Here is an 18,471-nt window from a genome sequence, read left to right on the forward strand (position 1 = left end):
GCATTGAGGTAATCCTCGAAAAGTATACCATGACAATCCCAGAAACCCAGCCTTCCATGCACTCGTGCCGCTTCGAAGCACGACTTCAGTCTTTTGTCGAGTAATCATTTTGTTCTCTAGCGTATAATAATGAATCCCTCCAAACATGTACTCGAAGTGCACTTGCGTTCGTCTTTTTAGTCCTAAATAAGTATATGCGGGATCCAGCAGCATGATAATTACCTTATCTGCAGAATCTTGCCCAACTATGATAAGCTCGCGCACTTTCTTTTTCCGATCATCCATCCAGTATAATTTAGTGTCTTTTTTATTATTGTCCTTTATTGTGCCCTGGATTTAACCTCAATTTCCTTCAGTTTTGACACTGTTCGCTTCGCATCATTCATTACTATTCTGATTTCGGGGGGGGCCAGGGCCCCTTGAGCCCCCACTCTGGGTACGTGAGTATGCCGTAGAAGTCTATAATTTGAATTCGTGAATAAATTTTTGGTGAGCTACATCCCAGCAGATAATTATATTTTATATTCAGTATTGAATGCAAAGAGCAAAATTATTAATTTTTCGTTTCGAGTAATACATGCGGGAGACTTTTGTTATAATGATTTAGGATGTACCAAGAAGTTTTTTTTCCAAACTTACATTCAAATGTAAATTTCAGATTCCATCGCAAAAGAAGACATTTCCGTTGCGTCATTAGGATGGAAATTCTACGGTATTTTGGTGGCGTTCTCGTTTGTAATTGGAATTTTACTCGGTGGTCTGATTACACGTCGTTTTCTTATCAGAAAGCCGTCCTTTCCCGGCAGCAGTGAGCATCGAAATCAGTTAAATTGGTAAGAGTTTCAGTACTTCCGAACTTAGAAAACAAATAATATCTTACTCTTCATCCGACAGGCACCACGCCAAGAATTTGAGCATGTTATCACAGAACCGAACAAGTGGGAAAGATGTCAATCTACTGATGAACACCAATCAGTATCACACGCAACATCAAGCAATTGTTCAACAACTACAGCAACAGCAAAATAACATGAAAGACAATATTGACTTCGACTTCAAGGATCGAAGTGTTGAATGCAAAAATTCCACGGAAAACTTGGAAAAGGACATCAGCAAAGGAATGGGCACCCTGCAGAAGGTGAAGAAGACGTATATTTGATAGTAAGACTGACTGCTTTCGGTGATTGGGACAAATAACCGCTCGCTGTGCTACTGCGCAAACCCTCCCGCAACCCATACATACACACACACTTTTTAGATATTTCGACCGCCACTCAAGTTCTTCACCAGTTGGAGTCGTCAAAATTATCTCTCCTTCTTCTGCCTGTGGATTGTTTCTTCTTTTTCATCTAAAGCATATTAAGGTACTGGTAGAACAGTTCTTCTTTTGATTTGTAATAATTCTTTAACTAAAATAATCAACCGTAACGCACTATGTTGGGCAAATTTCATCTGTGTAACTTAAATACCATACATGTTTCCAACAACATCAAAACCGAAAGAAGAAATTACACTGATTCGATAACGATAGCAGAAAATAACCCTCCCGAAGTGGAAACGTAACATACAATAAGAATTTCTTTTTCCAACAGACTCGACAGTTGAAGACATTCAAACCTTAGAAGAATTGTAAGTGATTCAAAAAGTTACAAATGTAATTTGTAACTTTCTCACCATTCATTGCCTTGAGCTGATACTGATAGAAGCAACAGGACGGAAAATATGTGTACAGGACCAATATTATAGTGAGAGACTGCGTGCCTAGCACAACCCATTCCCTGTCTAGCCAACCGTAGTTGGTCTATTCAGAAATGGAGGCCTTACAGTAGAATAAAACCACGTGCCCATTATGCACTGAAATGTGCGCAAAAAAACAGGAAATGCCTTTTGTGATCCTTGTGATGCTTGTGATCAATGGTAAACCCTACTATTAGGCCGACAACCATTCGCGAACATTACTCACAATCTTTGATATGCGTCCATCCCCCGATGAATGAACTATAATACCTAGGTATACCCTTGCTTAAGGAAACGGGCTTACCATAAACGGATGAACAAGTGACCAAATTTCCGTTTTGGATAGGGAAGCAATTCAATTCATAATTACGAGTGGTGCAGTAGAACGGGCGTCAAATTGTATACGTATTCTAATATTCGGCATACTATCAAGTTCTTGCTAAAACAAGAATATCTATCATTTAAAGCTACTACGCCAAGTTGCTAAAAGTGATGTTCATACCATGTCTAGGTATATGATGCGATTATTTGCCATGTGTGACACCAAATTTGACCCTGGTTCTTACTGTAAATGCACTCTTTGTTTTTTCATTACATTAATGATTTAGCTAATAGCCCTTAGTTTTAGCAAGTCTTTAATTCACAATAATTATTCTGTTAGCGCGCAAGTATCACACAAAAAATTGCCACCGGGAATCGATATTCATGACAGAGAATTTAGAAAAGGGCACTCATTTTCCATCATAGAGAACTATTATGAATTTTTATATGTAATTATTATGAACATTTTATGTTAATTGCTCAAGAATCTCAATCGAAAATACTCCGGAATGTAAACTAAACGCGAAACGCTAAGCAACAACGCAAGTATTTTCTATAAACATTTTTTTAATAAGTTTCGTTTGTTTAGTGTAAGCATCTCCAACCTTGTTTGAAAAGCAATACATGTTGTGAACGTCGACATCCATCCATTAAGACCGAATATAACGCATTTTTTGGGTTAGATCGAGTGGTTCGTTGATGAGATCATCTTTTGAAAAGTTAGGCTATGTAATTGTGAACAAAACAAAACCATGAGAATAGATTTTTTTATATATTTATGCTTAGTTAAATACGAACAAAAAATGTGATAAACTTGAGTATTTTTTATTTTGTATTGTAGATCGCACTAGGTTTTTATCTGTAAGGGGATTAAGTATAAACCCACAAATGGACAACCTTACTTGTAGAATATTTTTATTTAAATAGAAGAATGAATGAATAATTCGTTGAGAGTTTGTAATAAATACTTCGAGACATTGTAACTCGTTAAATCGTGGACGAAAATTGTAATTAATTTACGTGTAGAAGTTAATTTCATGTTCTAGAATAATTTTAGAATAAAATGACGTAGTTTTCAGGATGACAAAAGTATGTTTTATTTTGTATATATTTGAATTAAACACATTTACAGAATAATAAATATAACAAAAACAAAGAGAATTTTATACGACTAACTAGAACAAAAGAAATGATTATTACGTGTAAAATACTGTAGCAATCTTAAACTCGGTCGTGCGATTGAACCGTTTCTAATGAGCTAGAATTGGACTGTTTTACATTTGAAGCGGATGGAGTAAGTCCAAACTCACTTCATAAACTTTTCTAAGGTGCCATTCACAAACCACGTAGACTCTCGGAGGGAGGTGGGAGGGTTTTCATAAAAGTCTACGTTCTACGAGGGGGAAGAAGGGTGGGTAAATAGTAAATAGTTCAAAGTATACGCATTTAAAAAAAATAAAAATAACTGCCAAATTTCATCAACCCAATCAATGTCCACGATTGCGGAAGTAAAAGTTGGCAAAAAACCTTAGAGGCAGAGCTCGAGCATGCAAATTATTTTCTTTCCCATAGTTTATCCGGTAAAAACGCTTGGAAATCATTGTATATCATTGCTGCATGTGTATCTGTAATAACTGAGAATTCATGGAACCACCCGATTGACGATGGGCAAAAAAAAACGATATAACTAAATTCACGGCCGTATGCGATACGTTCGAAAGTACGTCAAATTCGTATTACTGTTTACGTTCGAATCAATCACACTTTTAAATATCGCACATTTATAGGAACAACGTCAATCTAACTAAAACATCAGTTCTGGTACAGACCTAAGTTGTAATGAAAAATGTTCGATCTAATTTGTTATTTGGCTTGTTTTTTTCGCTGATTTTGTATCATCATTCTTGTTTACGAACAAGCCATCCTGCGATGGCGAAACTTCTTTTTGCAATAATCGCCAGCTTCCTTCTTCACGATATTCCGACCGAATAAGACTAATACGTGCTACCAAACGCTTCAAAACAGCAACATAAAACACAGTTGGTCCAAATTCTTTATGAATAATGCCCTTGGAATCATAAAAAAAAATCGACATTGACTTGATTTTTAATTTCTCTTGATGCGTTTTTTTCGACCTCGGCTCCTCTAAAGACTGCCACTTCGCACTTTGACACTTGGTTTCGGGCTCATATTCAAAGCACCATGTTTCGTCAACAGTCACAATCGAATACAAAAAGATTGGGTCCTTTTGGCCTCTTGAATGATAAATTCTGAGGTCTTTTTCGTGTTGTTTCAAAGTGTGCGGAACAATTCGAGCACAAACCTTTTTGAGACCCAAATTTTCTGTCAAAATAGGATAAATCGACGCTGCGGATATTGATGATTCCGATTCCATATATCTAAGCGATGATTGCGCCTCGTTTTTAATGAATTCACGCACTCGGCCCCAACGTTCGTCGTCTTCCAAGTCCTTTCGTCCCTCTTGAAAACGGGATAGACAATCACTTGTTTCACGCAACGATCGCTGCCTTCTACTAGTCTACTTCAACCGAGATATTATCGAACGACTTTCGGATTCCATGAAATGATAACTACATGTATAAAAACATTTTCCACTTTTGAAAATCTTTTCGATCTTAATGAACCGTCATATAAGTTTATTCAAAAAGTGTTACGATCGAATTTTTTATAACTTGACTGATATATCCATGAGGACTTATTATATTGTTAAATGAATAAACGGAATAAATAAATAAATAAATCTCCGGAACTAGAAGTCACAGCTATTTGATAATTGAAATTGATCAATGGCTAAATAGTAGCTTAAGCTTGTTGAAATCGGTTCAACCATCTCTGAGGAATAAAATAGACAATGCGTTCGTCGGTTACGTCATTTATAACATCATATCTCCGGAAATAGAAGTCAAAGCCATTTGATCTTCAAACTTGAACAATGGCCCAACAGTAGCTTTCAAACGATCCAAATCCTTGTTAAATTCGGTTTAGTCATCTCCGAGAAAACTGCTCGATAGAAAACATTCGTTTTGTCGGTTAAGTCACTTATACCGTTATATTTCCAGAACCAGAAGTCACGGGCTTTTGATCATTGAACTAGATCAATGGCTCAAGTGTAGCTTTCAAACAAGCCTAAGCTTGTTCAAATCGGTTCTGTCATCTCTGAAAAAAATAGCGCGGTAAAAAAAAATCGATAAAACGTGCACGCACATACACACACATACAAACAGACATGTTCCGATCTCGTCGAGCTGAGTCGATTGGTGGATTTTTCCAGCAATTCTACTGCCTTTCTATAGAGAAAGGCAAAACGCATTGAAAATAGCTGTCCGGTTAGTAGTATCTGCGAAAAATAAGTTGCATTTTTCTTACAATCTTGTCATGTTTCGATAGTAAACCTATTTATTACATTGATAAATTCATACATTTAAGACAAAATAAAGCATGTTTACCCATCGACTATTTTTCATAAAGTACCTAATCGATATGGTAAAATTGGATGCGTGAAAACAAAGAACTGCGCATATATTCGAATGGTCAAAAAACAAATTTATCATTTCATTGCAAATCACCTTCCCATTCGAAAGGAAAGTTGTTGACAATCGGCTAAGTTGTTGACATGATAACACTATTTGTCATCTAAAATAGATTTAACAAAATTTCCATAATGTTTGTGGAAATGAAACGTCTACAAAGACTTTGTGAGCAGTGGGCGGGGGTTTAAACATTTTTTTAAATCGACTTTTAAGACGGCGTAACTTTGGAAATCCGCGTAGAAAGAAACCGCAAAATGCAAAAAATAATTATGCCAAATGTCTCAGAAATGCAAGAAAGTCCAGATCTAGTGTAATCTGAATTTTTTTTTTAATCGAAAATTTTCTAAATGTCAAAGAGTTGACTTCAAAAAAAAATTTGGGATAACAACGGATCTCGAAGCTTCATGCATTTCTAAGACAAAACAAGAAAACCGCGTAACTTGGAAAATCCGCGTAATTTTGGAAATCCGCGTAATAAAACCGCGTAACTTCGGAACATTGCGTTAAAAAAACCGCGGAACTTCGGAAATCTGCGTAAAAAAAGACCCCAGTGTATAGTTTTAGTATCTCTGCACTCTTTCGCGCTAGCAATATACTATGTAAACTTAAAAGCTTTTAGGTTGACGCGGTTGATGCACATGTTGCAGAATTACTCGAAGTCAGTCCGATCGCAGCGCTACGACTGGATGGACATGTGATTTGGGCATATCGTACGATAGACCATTGCGAATGTTACTAAATATAATGCATTTCTCGGTTCTAAAACTTTCATTTACACATTAATCGACATAGTTTTGTAGACGGTAGCCCAATCTACGAAATTATGTACAATATGCTTGCGTACAAAACACGAATAATGAACATTATTTCGCAAGGGCCTATCATACGATAGGCCGTGTTTAGATTATAGAAGTTTCAACCTTAAGGTAATTTGTCTCTCCGGGTCAGAAAAACGCCGTATTGGGCTCAATCGGTCCGACAAAGCACGACAAAATTCACTGGGTACGATCGTTCTCCAACATTTCGACAGTCCCACGACAAAAACACAGACTAACAGACAGGACACTCAAATTAGATTCTTCAATCATTTTAACGGTCATATCGAATATTCCTTTAGTTGGAACAGTACACGCATATGGCATGATGGCGTCAGTTACCCTATCAACACGCTTAGAAAAAGTTACTCAGAGTTTGAGTACTAGTTACTCATTTTCAAATGATACATGGAAACGTCAAAAATTGAGTAGTTATCATCAATGATATTGAGTAACTTCTACTCTAAATTTGAGTTTAACGCAAGAACTCGTTTTTTTGTCACTATTCGCAAGATCAGTCTAAAAGTTGTAATAACCATTTGTAGCAACAGGTTGTATTTTTTGTTAGTGAGATAGCGTGTTTCGAGGGTGAGTCGCTTAACACAAACGGTGTTGTGTCTGCAAAAACCGGAATGATAAACTCCGTGTTTTGCTTTAGAATGGAAACGAATATGCTCAAATGTCATTTATGAGGAATAAGTGTATGATTGGTGCCTGAGCATAACTGACATGTATGTTAATTGGCGATTGACACACAACTCCAAGCGACCACCACTTGATATAGTATTGAGTTCAATTACTTAATATTTTAATACAATACACTCAGAAAAGGAGCAATTTTTTTTGCAAATTTGGTATATGTGAAATAAAATTTCACTCAAAATTTGAGTGATAGTTACTCTATTTTTGGTACACGTACAAATTAAGTATTACTCAGTAAATGAGTTGATTTTACCCAAATATCGTTTCCAGTGGAAGAACTCAAATTTGAGTAACTTTGGAGTTACTCTAAATTAGAGTTGTTCCACTTTTTCTGTAGATGAGTGAGATCTTACTCATTTTTGAGTAACTATTTTTAAGCGTGAAAAACATCCTGTCTGTCATCTAGACTGTGTTCATTTCATTTTCATTTACCAACAGAGTTGCCATTCATACAGAATTACCTGTAGAGTATTGATTTGTATACGTCCATGCGAATTTCATGCAGGATACAGATTTAATACATATTGCCAAAACTATATACACGCTTAGAAAAAGTTACTCAAAGTTTGAGTACTAGTTACTCATTTTCAAATGTTACATGGAAACGTCAAAAATTGAGTAGTTATCATCAATGATATTGAGTAACTCCTACTCTAAATTTGAGTTTAACGCAAAATCTCGTTTTATAGTTACTATTCGCATTCGCGATAAGTCTAAAAGTTGTAATAACCATTTGTAGCAACAGGATGTATTTTTTGTTAGTGAGACGCGTATTTCGAGGGTGAGTCGATCAACACAAACGGTGTTGTGTCTGCAAAAACCGGAATGATCAGCTTCGTGTTGTGCTTTAGAATGGAAACGAATATGCTCAAATGTCATTTATGAGGAATAAGTGTATGATTGGTGCCTGAGCATAACACACTACTCCAAGCGACCACCACTTGATATAGTATTGAGTTCAATTATTTAACATTTTAATACAATACAAATTTTTGCAAATTTGGTATATGTGAAATAAAATTTCACACAAAATTTGAGTGATAGTTACTCTATTTTTGTACATGTACGAATAAAGTATTACTCAGTAAATGAGTAGATTTTACCCAAATATCGTTTCCAGTGGAAGAACTCAAATTTGAGTAACTTCGGAGTTACTCTAAATTAGAGTTGTTCCACTTTTTCTGTACATGAGTGAGATCTTACTCATTTTTGAGTAACTAGTTTTAAGCGTGTACAGAATTGTGCCTACTTCTCATTCTTCAACGCAATACAAAATCGAACCCGTTTTGTTACAATATTTACTTACTTCTGGTCTGCCGCCACTTAATTTCGGGTGAAAATTACCAACACAATCAAAAATAGTCTAGATGAACAAAGTTGAGAAAAATAAATGGTTACCTTCCAACATCGCTAAAAATGTTAAATATATTATCAACGTAATCCAATAATTTATTGTGACGATTCATTTTCAAATATTCTGATGAAATCAGGCATCCCTGCGAGCAGCTGATCGGTGTTGACAAACGAGGGGGAACCAACTAGTAAAAAAACTTTTACGTAACACAAGGGGTGTGCCAATAGTAAATAGTTCGCGCAGTACAATATAGGTGGAACTAGGGCATCACAAAAAAAAATTTCTATAAGAATTTACTCATACTGTCATGTCTGTTAGTCTGTAACAAAAACGCCTAACTGCAAATGACAGTTTCTCTTTGTCTCTTTTTCTTTCACGATTTACCGGATTGATTTTATATTTGACGCCTTACTCTTCGCAAAACTTTCAAGTTAAAACTACAAGCTTTCGATTTATATTGGAAACTTTCAAGAAATTGCAGTAATGGCTCCGTAATAATATACAAAGGGAGGTTCTCATTTGCAGTTAGGCCTTTTTGTCGTGGGACTGTCGATTTTATAGAACAAAATTTTCAAAGCACTGTGAAAAAAATTCATTGGCAATTCAGAAGCAGAGTAGAAGTTACTCAGTTTATTTTTTGTCAATAGTTCGGATAAAAATTATTTCTTTTTCGTTAAAAGCGGCCTTTACACGAGCATTATTTTTGTCATTTTTAATGATGACTAAGTAATGATGTATTTCAAATTTGATAGAAATCTCGTCATTACTGCATTACATTACACGTTAATTAAAATGATATTATTTTTTAGTAATGACATTTTTAATGACTCGTGTAAGGGCCGCTAAATACTCGAATTTTTACCGCACTAACACGAAACGTCGTACACATTCGTATTCCATCTTACACTGACGAGAAAACATTTATGAATTTCATTTCGGTAAACAACTTTTAGACAACCGAAATTCGGTGATTCATCAAAGTAGACATTTTTCTTCAGTGTAAAACTGAGTTGTAAGTGCATGTGTTCATACGTGGAATTAGTAGCAAATAAAAATTGTATCCGAATATAGCGATATGTTTCGTGATATTAAGAACAAATTTGTTAAATGTTCGACGATTATTCGTGACAAGAAAACCCCCAGAGCATTCTTACGGGATAAAAATCCTCGCAACGCTAATCTACTACATGAAATTTATTGGACTCCGGTATGACATATTTCTTTAAATATTCAATGTTTTGTTTGAGCCATTACTTTCGTTGTAGTCGGAATCTTACTTTCTGTGGAAAATCGAATTGTGTTCTCTGCTGTAAATAACATCGAAGTGCATCCATTCTACACCGTATGTGTTTGGCAATATTTTTTAAATTTTACATTTCCCAGCCTACTAGTTCAACAGCCAACATAATGTAAATATAAAAAAATCAATGATAATGATTTGAACTGGAATGTTTATTTTATATTTAAAATTTTATTTTAATTAATTGCTTCGGCAATTTGTTGTCAAAAGCGACAAAGATCTCGGTAACTTATAGTTTTCTCGAAACCGAAAATCTCGGTAAAACTAATTATCTGTCAAATGAAAAATACCGAGAATTTCAGTTGTTTTAATGTTTGACGAACCCTCGGCTGTTCAAATCACGGCAAATTTTTGCCAAGATTAGGGAAAAAAATCTAAGTGTATTCTCTTTAATATACGGGGCTAGGGGTCAATTAAAAAAATGCAAAACGCGTAACCTTTTTGCCTTTCTCTATAGAAAGGTATTAGAATTGCTGGAAAAACCGACTTTCGAACGGAGCCTCGGAGACCCATAGTGTTATATACCATTCGACTCAGCTCGACGAGATCGGAAAATGTCTGTGTGTGTGTGTATGTGTGTGTGTATGTGTGTGTGTATGTATGTGCACTTTTCGAAGATATTTGAACGCGCTCAATTTTCTCAGAGATGGCTCAACCGATTTTAACAAACTTGGGCTCGTTTGAAAGCTACTGTCGGGCCATTGATCAAGTTCGAAGATCAAATGGCTGTGACTTTTGGTTCCGGAGATATGATTGTATAAGTGACGTAACCGACAAAAATCGTGCTATTTGAACGCGCTCAATTTTCTCAGAGATGGCTGAACCGATTTTAACAAACTTGGGCTCGTTTGAAAGCTACTGTCGGGCCATTGATCAAGTTCAAAGATCAAATGGCTGTGACTTTTGGTTCCGGAGATATGATTGTATAAGTGACGTAACCGACAAAAATCATGCTATTTGAACGCGCTCAATTTTCTCAGAGATGGCTGAACCGATTTTAACAAACTTGGGCTCGTTTGAAAGCTACTGTCGAGCCGTTGATCAGGTTCGAAGATCAAATGGTTGTGACTTTTGGTTCCAGATATATGATGGTATAAGTGACGTAACCGACAAAACACGTTGATTTTTACCGCTCTTATATATATAAGGGTGCCAAAATTTTGGGATCAACTCTATTTTCGTAAAGTTCTAGTGCTCAAAAGTTTAAGCACCTCGAAAAAAGCCTTCATGCAAAATTTGACCAAAATCGGACATGCTTAAGGGGTGCTGCCCGGTGGTAAAGGTTTGACAATTTTCAATCTTGAAAAAGCACCATAGGGGGGAGTACATGAAATTTCCAAAATCGAAAATTTTTTTTGATGCCAAAACTCTTAAAACTGCATAAAACATCGAAATTTAGTGTCATCTCAAAAAATATTTTTTTTGAAAAAATCAACTTTCTGGGACTTAGAAAAATTTTCATATTTTTCCTAAGTCCCAAAAAGTCGATTTTTTCAAAAAAAATTTTTTTAGAGATGACACTAAATCTCGACGTTTCATGCAATTCTAAGCCTTTTGGCATCAAAATTTTTTTTTCGATTTCGAAAATTTCATGTACTCCCCCCTATGGTGATTTTTAAAGATATATGAAAATTCCACTAAGTGGACTAAGAAGGGTTTTGCCTTTCTCTATAGAAAGGTATTAGAATTGCTGGAAAAACCGACTTTCGAACGGAGCCTCGGAGACCCATAGTGTTATATACCATTCGACTCAGCTCGACGAGATCGGAAAATGTATGTGTGTGTGTGTGTATGTGTGTGTATGTATGTGCTCTTTTCGAAGATATTTGAACGCGCTCAATTTTCTCAGAGATGGCTCAACCGATTTTAACAAACTTGGGCTCGTTTGAAAGCTACTGTCGGGCCATTGATCAAGTTCGAAGATCAAATGGCTGTGACTTTTGGTTCCGGAGATATGATTGTATAAGTGACGTAACCGACAAAAATCGTGCTATTTGAACGCGCTCAATTTTCTCAGAGATGGCTGAACCGATTTTAACAAACTTGGGCTCGTTTGAAAGCTACTGTCGGGCCATTGATCAAGTTCAAAGATCAAATGGCTGTGACTTTTGGTTCCGGAGATATGATTGTATAAGTGACGTAACCGACAAAAATCGTGCTATTTGAACGCGCTCAATTTTCTCAGAGATGGCTGAACCGATTTTAACAAACTTGGGCTCGTTTGAAAGCTACTGTCGAGCCGTTGATCAGGTTCGAAGATCAAATGGTTGTGACTTTTGGTTCCAGATATATGATGGTATAAGTGACGTAACCGACAAAAATCGTGCTATTTGAACGCGCTCGATTTTCTCAGAGATGGCTGAACCGATTTTAACAAACTTGGGCTCGTTTGAAAGCTACTGTCGAGCCGTTGATCAGGTTCGAAGATCAAATGGTTGTGACTTTTGGTTCCAGATATATGATGGTATAAGTGACGTAACCGACAAAACACGTTGATTTTTACCGCTCTTATATATATATTATGGTGCCAAAATTTTGGGATCAACTCTTTTTTCGTAAAGTTCTAGTGCTCAAAAGCTTAAGCACCTCGAAAAAAGCCTTCATGCAAAATTTGACCTAAATCGGACATGCTTAAGGGGTGCTGCCCGGTGGTAAAGGTTTGACAATTTTCGATCTTGAAAAAGCACCATAGGGGGGAGTACATGAAATTTCCAAAATCGAAAATTTTTTTTGATGCCAAAACTCTTAAAACTGCAAAAAACATCGAAATTTAGTGTCATCTCAAAAAATATTTTTTTTGAAAAAATCAACTTTCTGGGACTTAGAAAAATTTTCATATTTTTCCTAAGTCCCAAAAAGTCGATTTTTTCAAAAAAAATTTTTTTAGAGATGACACCAAATCTCGACGTTTCATGCAATTCTAAGCCTTTTGGCATCAAAATTTTTTTTCCGATTTCGAAAATTTCATGTACTTCCCCCTATGGTGATTTTTAAAGATATATGAAAATTCCACTAAGTGGACTAAGAAGGGTTTTTGCCTTTCTCTATAGAAAGGTATTAGAATTGCTGGAAAAACCCACTTTCGAACGGAGCCTCGGAGACCCATAGTGTTATATACCATTCGACTCAGTTCGACGAGATCGGAAAATGTCTGTGTGTATGTGTGTGTGTGTGTGTGTGTATGTGTGTGTGTGCACTTTTAGAAGATATTTGAACGCGCTCAATTTTCTCAGAGATGGCTGAACCGATTTTAACAAACTTGGGCTCGTTTGAAAGCTACTGTCGGGCCATTGATCAAGTTCGAAGATCAAATGGCTGTGACTTTTGGTTTCGGAGATATGATTATATAAGTGACGTAACCGACAAAAAGCGTTGTATTTGAACGCGCTCAATTTTCTCAGAGATAACTGAACCGATTTTAACAAACTTGGGCTCGTTTGAAAGGTACTATCGGGCCATTGATCAAGTTCGAAGATCAAATGGCTGTGACTTTTGGTTCCGGAGATATGATTATATAAGTGACGTAACCGACAAAAAGCGTTGTATTTGAACGCGCTCAATTTTCTCAGAGATAACTGAACCGATTTTAACAAACTTGGGCTCGTTTGAAAGCTACTGTCGGGCCATTGATCAAGTTCGAAGATCAAATGGTTGTGACTTTTGGTTCCAGATATATGATGGTATAAGTGACGTAACCGACAAAACACATTGATTTTTACCGCTCTTATATATATATGGGTGCCAAAATTTTAGGATCACCTCTATTTTCGTTAAGTTCTAGTGCTCAAAAGTTTAAGCACCTCGAAAAAAGCCTTCATGCAAAATTTGACCTAAATCGGACATGCGTAAGGGGTGCTGCCCGGTGGTAAAGGTTTGACAATTTTCGACCTTGAAAAAGCACCATAGGGAGGAGTACATGAAATTTCCAAAATCGAAATTTTTTTTGATGCCGAAACTCTTAAAACTGCATGAAACATCGAAATTTAGTGTTATCTCGAAAAAAATTTTTTTTGAAAAAATCTACTTTCTGGAAATTTTCATATTTTTTCTAAGTCCCAAAAAGTCGACTTTTTCAAAAAAAATTTTTTTCGAGATGACACTAAATCTCGACGTTTCATGCAATTCTAAGCCTTTTGGCATCAAAAATTTTTTTTCGATTTCGAAAATTTCATGTACTCCCCCCTATGGTGATTTTTCAAGATATATGAAAATTCCACTAAGTGGACTAAGAAGGGTTTTTGCCTTTCTCTATAGAAAGGTATTAGAATTGCTGGAAAAACCGACTTTCGAACGGAGCCTCGGAGACCCATAGTGTTATATACCATTCGACTCAGTTCGACGAGATCGGAAAATGTCTGTGTGTATGTGTGTGTGTATGTGTGTGTGTGTGCACTTTTCGAAGATATTTGAACGCGCTCAATTTTCTCAGAGATGGCTGAACCGATTTGAATAAACTCGGGCTCATTTGAAAGCTACTGTCGGGCCATTGATCAAGTTCGAAGATCAAATGGCTGTGACTTTTGGTTCCGGAGATATGATTGTATAAGTGACGTAACCGACAAAAAGCGTTGTATTTGAACGCGCTCAATTTTCTCAGAGATGACTGTTCCGATTTTAACAAACTTGGGCTCGTTTGAAAGCTAATATCGGGCCATTGATCAAGTTCGAAGATCAAATGGTTGTGACTTTTGGTTCCAGATATATGATAGCATAAGTGACGTAACCGACAAAACACGATGATTTTTACCGCTCTTATATATATATATATATATATATATATATATATATATATATATATATATATATATATATATATATATATATATATATATATATATATATATATATATATATATATATATATATATATATATATATATATATATATATATATATATATATATATATATATGGGTGCCAAAATTTTAGGATCACCTCTATTTTTTATTTTAGATTAGCATCACTGATTACAAATAGGCAACGCAAATGTCAAGCACTAGTTTGGAAAAATGATGCTGACTGTGTGACATAAACCCTGAAGCATGCTTTTGTGAACTACTCGAATCAATCTGAATCAATTGTTGTCAAAATTAGTGTCCAAAATTATCTAATAAAAGTATGAAACATATTTTCATGAGACTGTTATGAAAGAAGAGAAAGGCATTATCACACCACTAGGTGGATTAAGAAGGGTTTTTATCATCATTTTGTATACTTATAACTCAGTTGAGGGATTTGTATAATTTAACTACCAATCGATGCGGAAACATTTAACTTAAACTTATGAGATAACGCCGTTTAAGTATTTCAATAGCACACCGTTGAAAAAACGGTTCGAGTTGACCTATGCTTTCCCGAGCTAATCATAGCTTGTCATAATTATGTCATCCACTCGTCCGATTTGCAGTACGAGCTATCGCACAAAAGGAATCTTTAAATATATGGCTGTGAGCGAAGCAAGTAGTTCGGCTGGTGAGTTGATGACAAAACTGAAAGTTACATCCATTCGCTCGATGGATAGTCGTTTTTGTATATATGCTGTGTATTCACTTGAGTATATTGAATACCAATTAGCTGTTGATATTGATTCTCCGGTAGCTAGCAGGCTATAGATTTTCGGACCTAAATTGAAGCGCTTGTATCTCGATGTTTGTTGATTAATTCAACTTGATTCGAAAGCATCACTTCAATATTGTACGCTTCAAAACAGGGTAGTGTGCATACTGGAATCTCCATTTACATACGAGAAAAACGGTGGCTCGCAAAGAAAACTCAGTTCAAAGTTGTGTTATGATGATAATCATTCTTTTTCATTAAATGTGTATAAACACAATGAACTATCTCGCAGTATAAGCCCTCAGAACCTATTATTGAACCAAACAATAATCGTGCAATGGTTAGACAATGATATAGTCTTATGAAGCATAATATTGTGGTCTAATATTGCTCTAAGAACCACATAGACACAATCCATACAAAGAGTAAAAAAACAAAGCAATGCAATGCGAATCGTTATGCAGTATCAATTTGAATAAGTAGTTGTTCACGCTTCAAAGAATTAAAAAAAATCTGAAAAGTATCTTAAAACGGCCTCCATATTATTTACCGACACTTTACGAAGATTATCGACGCTTTGAAAGAAGGATTTATTACATTTTATTACACTATTACTGAGTTCACTGGTAGAACATTTTTCGTTAAATTACATAAATTTTTTTTTGAATCGATTCACTGATTATAAAATTAATAATTCATAGGTACATGTTTGAATCTTGTGTTTGTTCGTATCTAAAATTAAGCTTTCAAATAACTTTGAGGTCATCATAATTGACTTCCAGTTAAAGGACGTTTTTCAAAAACTAAACAGTGTGAAAATTTGTGGGAAGGAATCAGAAAAGACTCACAAATAACAGATATACAGGCTCACATATGAACTGTGTGTAAAATTTGCTCAATCAGCGGTGCGAACACTTACAGATGTCACCACGATTTGGGTACTGCTTTCACATGAGCCACCATTTTGGGAGCGACATTCACATCACGCTAGATTTTTGTTTTGCTGTTAGTTAAAATGGCAAGTTTATTTTTGTTTTATTCCGATTGAATTCTTGTGGGATTTATGCGACATGGAAATAAAATTGTCTTTAACACTTGTGAAATCGTGCGAAAAGTGTTAAAATTGTTGTAGTTGTAATATTTATATAATAGGCAGGAGAATATTATTATCGTTCCGGAACGTAGTGGAACGTTTTGAAAGATCGCGACGAATAGTCGAGTGGTGGCAGTAGTGTTTCCAACTTATAGCAAATTTGAAATTTACACAGGAATTTGAAGAATTTAGTTCGAGCCTGTATATCTATTATCTGTGATAAAATCGAGTCAATTATGAAAGAATCTAATTGGCAATTTTATCATTCGCATACAATCTAAGCCAGGGGTTCCCAAAGTGGTCGATATAGACCCCTTGGGGTCGATATCCCATTGGCGGGCGTAAACGAAAAGAGACTATGGGGGTCGACGAGGTCTAGAAATCGATCCCCTATTGTTTGATATACGTTGTTATTTGAAATATTTTCGCTAAAAAGTTGTGTTTATTTGACCATACGCAGAAATTGGTAAGTATTTTACATCAATATTAAAAAAGCAAGAAATTGAATTAGCAAGGCAATTTGTTGATGGGGGTCTTTGGCCTAAGTTAATTTTATTAAAGGGGTCCATGACCCAAAATAGTTTGGGAACCCCTGATCTAAGCTCTTAAACTAAAGAAAGTTTGCAATTAGTCACTTGAATAAGTTTTCAGTTCAGTGTATCCATTATCATCTTTAGTTTTGTATTTATTATGGGAATCTCATTTTTAATTAGTGTTTTTACCGTCACTGCTAACCTCAATCGGATGAACACATTTTGACAGTGCAGAATTTTTTGTTTGTCTGTTGACAAATTAGATGAGACCATTTACGGTCCATATCGCCTAAATAGAGTTTTAAAACATTTGTTCACGATTGGATACGGTTTGTTTTTGAGATTTATAAACGATTATTACGACTAGTTGCAAAGTGTAATGAATATTGTTTAAGATGTGTTCTTCGATTCGATTCGATCTAATTAGATTTTTTATCGTGACGTCACGAATGAACAAGCATTCATCCTTGACAGTTCAGCGGTACTGTTCACAAACAAGCTTAAACAAAAAAAACGTATCCAATCGTGAACAAATGTTTTAAAACTCTATTTAGGCGATAAGGACCGTAAATGTACTCATCCAAATTGTTAACAGACAAACAAAAAAATCTCTGTTTACTAGCAGTTCTGCTAGACTATCAAAATGTGTTCATCCGATTGAGGTTAGCAGTGACGGTAAAAAACCTAATTCTCGGTTAATTTTTCAAAAGGGCGTATAAGCAAGTGACAGCTTCTCTTTAATCACTCTCTCTTTCGATTATTGTGATGTGATTTAAAAGATTTTCTTTGATATCGTTATTCTGTTTGAAAGTCGAAAGTTTCGGGTTTCATTTCATGCAAAGAGTTGAGTGATAAACTTAAAAACCGCTTGGTAATTGATAGAAGAGAAAGTAAACAAAGAGAAACTGTCACTTGCTTATACGCCCTTTTGAAAAATTAACCGAGAATTGTGCTCGGTCGTGTCTTGCATACAACCCTTTAATTTTGTTCTTACAGGGCACAAACGTGTAACGTGCAAAAACTAACATATACTCGAACCTTAGACACTGTATATAATCGGGCGAACAATAGCCTAACTGTATGTAATTTTCTTGATTGCTGTAGAGCCAGTGATGCCACTTTTCGTTGAAGTCAAATCCGTAGATTTGGTTTCAAGCTAAGACAAGACCTGACATCTGGGGGGGCTGCTTTTCTTCCAAAATGGACCAGTTTCTGATTGGCTGATTTTGATGTTGTTGTGAAAAGAAAAAAACTTTTGCAGGGTACGCGAGCAATGATGCCAAGTATATAGAAAATCAGAAAACAAATTTATTAAAATGTATAATTTTAGCTCACCAATGAAAATGAAAATTTTCGGAGAATGTTTCACTTTTTTTCAATCTCATTGGTAATAAATGTTTATAGTGGCAGGACTGTGTAATTAAAATTGGCATCAAGCCGTTTTTCTTTTCAGTGAATTAAAGTGTAACCAAAAAAGATTTGTTAAATTAGTGTAAACACGAAAGTGTG

At 35.5% G+C, this 18,471-nt stretch overlaps 1 protein-coding gene and 1 long non-coding RNA gene across 9 annotated transcripts in view; both read left to right on the forward strand.

The window, feature by feature from the left end:
- Nucleotides 1-3,163, forward strand: part of LOC131439583 (semaphorin-1A) — a 125,517-nt gene extending 122,354 nt beyond the window's left edge. For 7 of the 8 annotated variants that reach the window (XM_058610770.1, XM_058610772.1, XM_058610773.1 and 4 more), the window contains 3 exons: nt 659-833; nt 895-1,138; nt 1,593-3,163. In XM_058610770.1, coding sequence (XP_058466753.1) covers nt 659-833; nt 895-1,138; nt 1,593-1,622 — 449 coding nt within the window. In that variant the 3' untranslated portion in view covers nt 1,623-3,163. Of the gene's footprint in view, nt 1-658; nt 834-894; nt 1,365-1,592 lie in introns of all 8 variants that reach the window. The other variant, XR_009231147.1, reaches the window with a different exon arrangement.
- A 6,347-nt stretch (nt 3,164-9,510) lies between these two features.
- On the forward strand, nt 9,511-14,868 carry LOC131439472 (uncharacterized). The gene is made up of 3 exons (XR_009231131.1): nt 9,511-9,687; nt 9,746-9,822; nt 14,734-14,868. It is a non-coding gene; the product is annotated as an uncharacterized LOC131439472 (long non-coding RNA).
- Nucleotides 14,869-18,471: the final 3,603 nt, after the last annotated feature.

This window comes from Malaya genurostris, chromosome 3, assembly GCF_030247185.1.
Source record: "Malaya genurostris strain Urasoe2022 chromosome 3, Malgen_1.1, whole genome shotgun sequence".
In the NCBI taxonomy this organism is placed as follows: domain Eukaryota; kingdom Metazoa; phylum Arthropoda; class Insecta; order Diptera; family Culicidae; genus Malaya; species Malaya genurostris.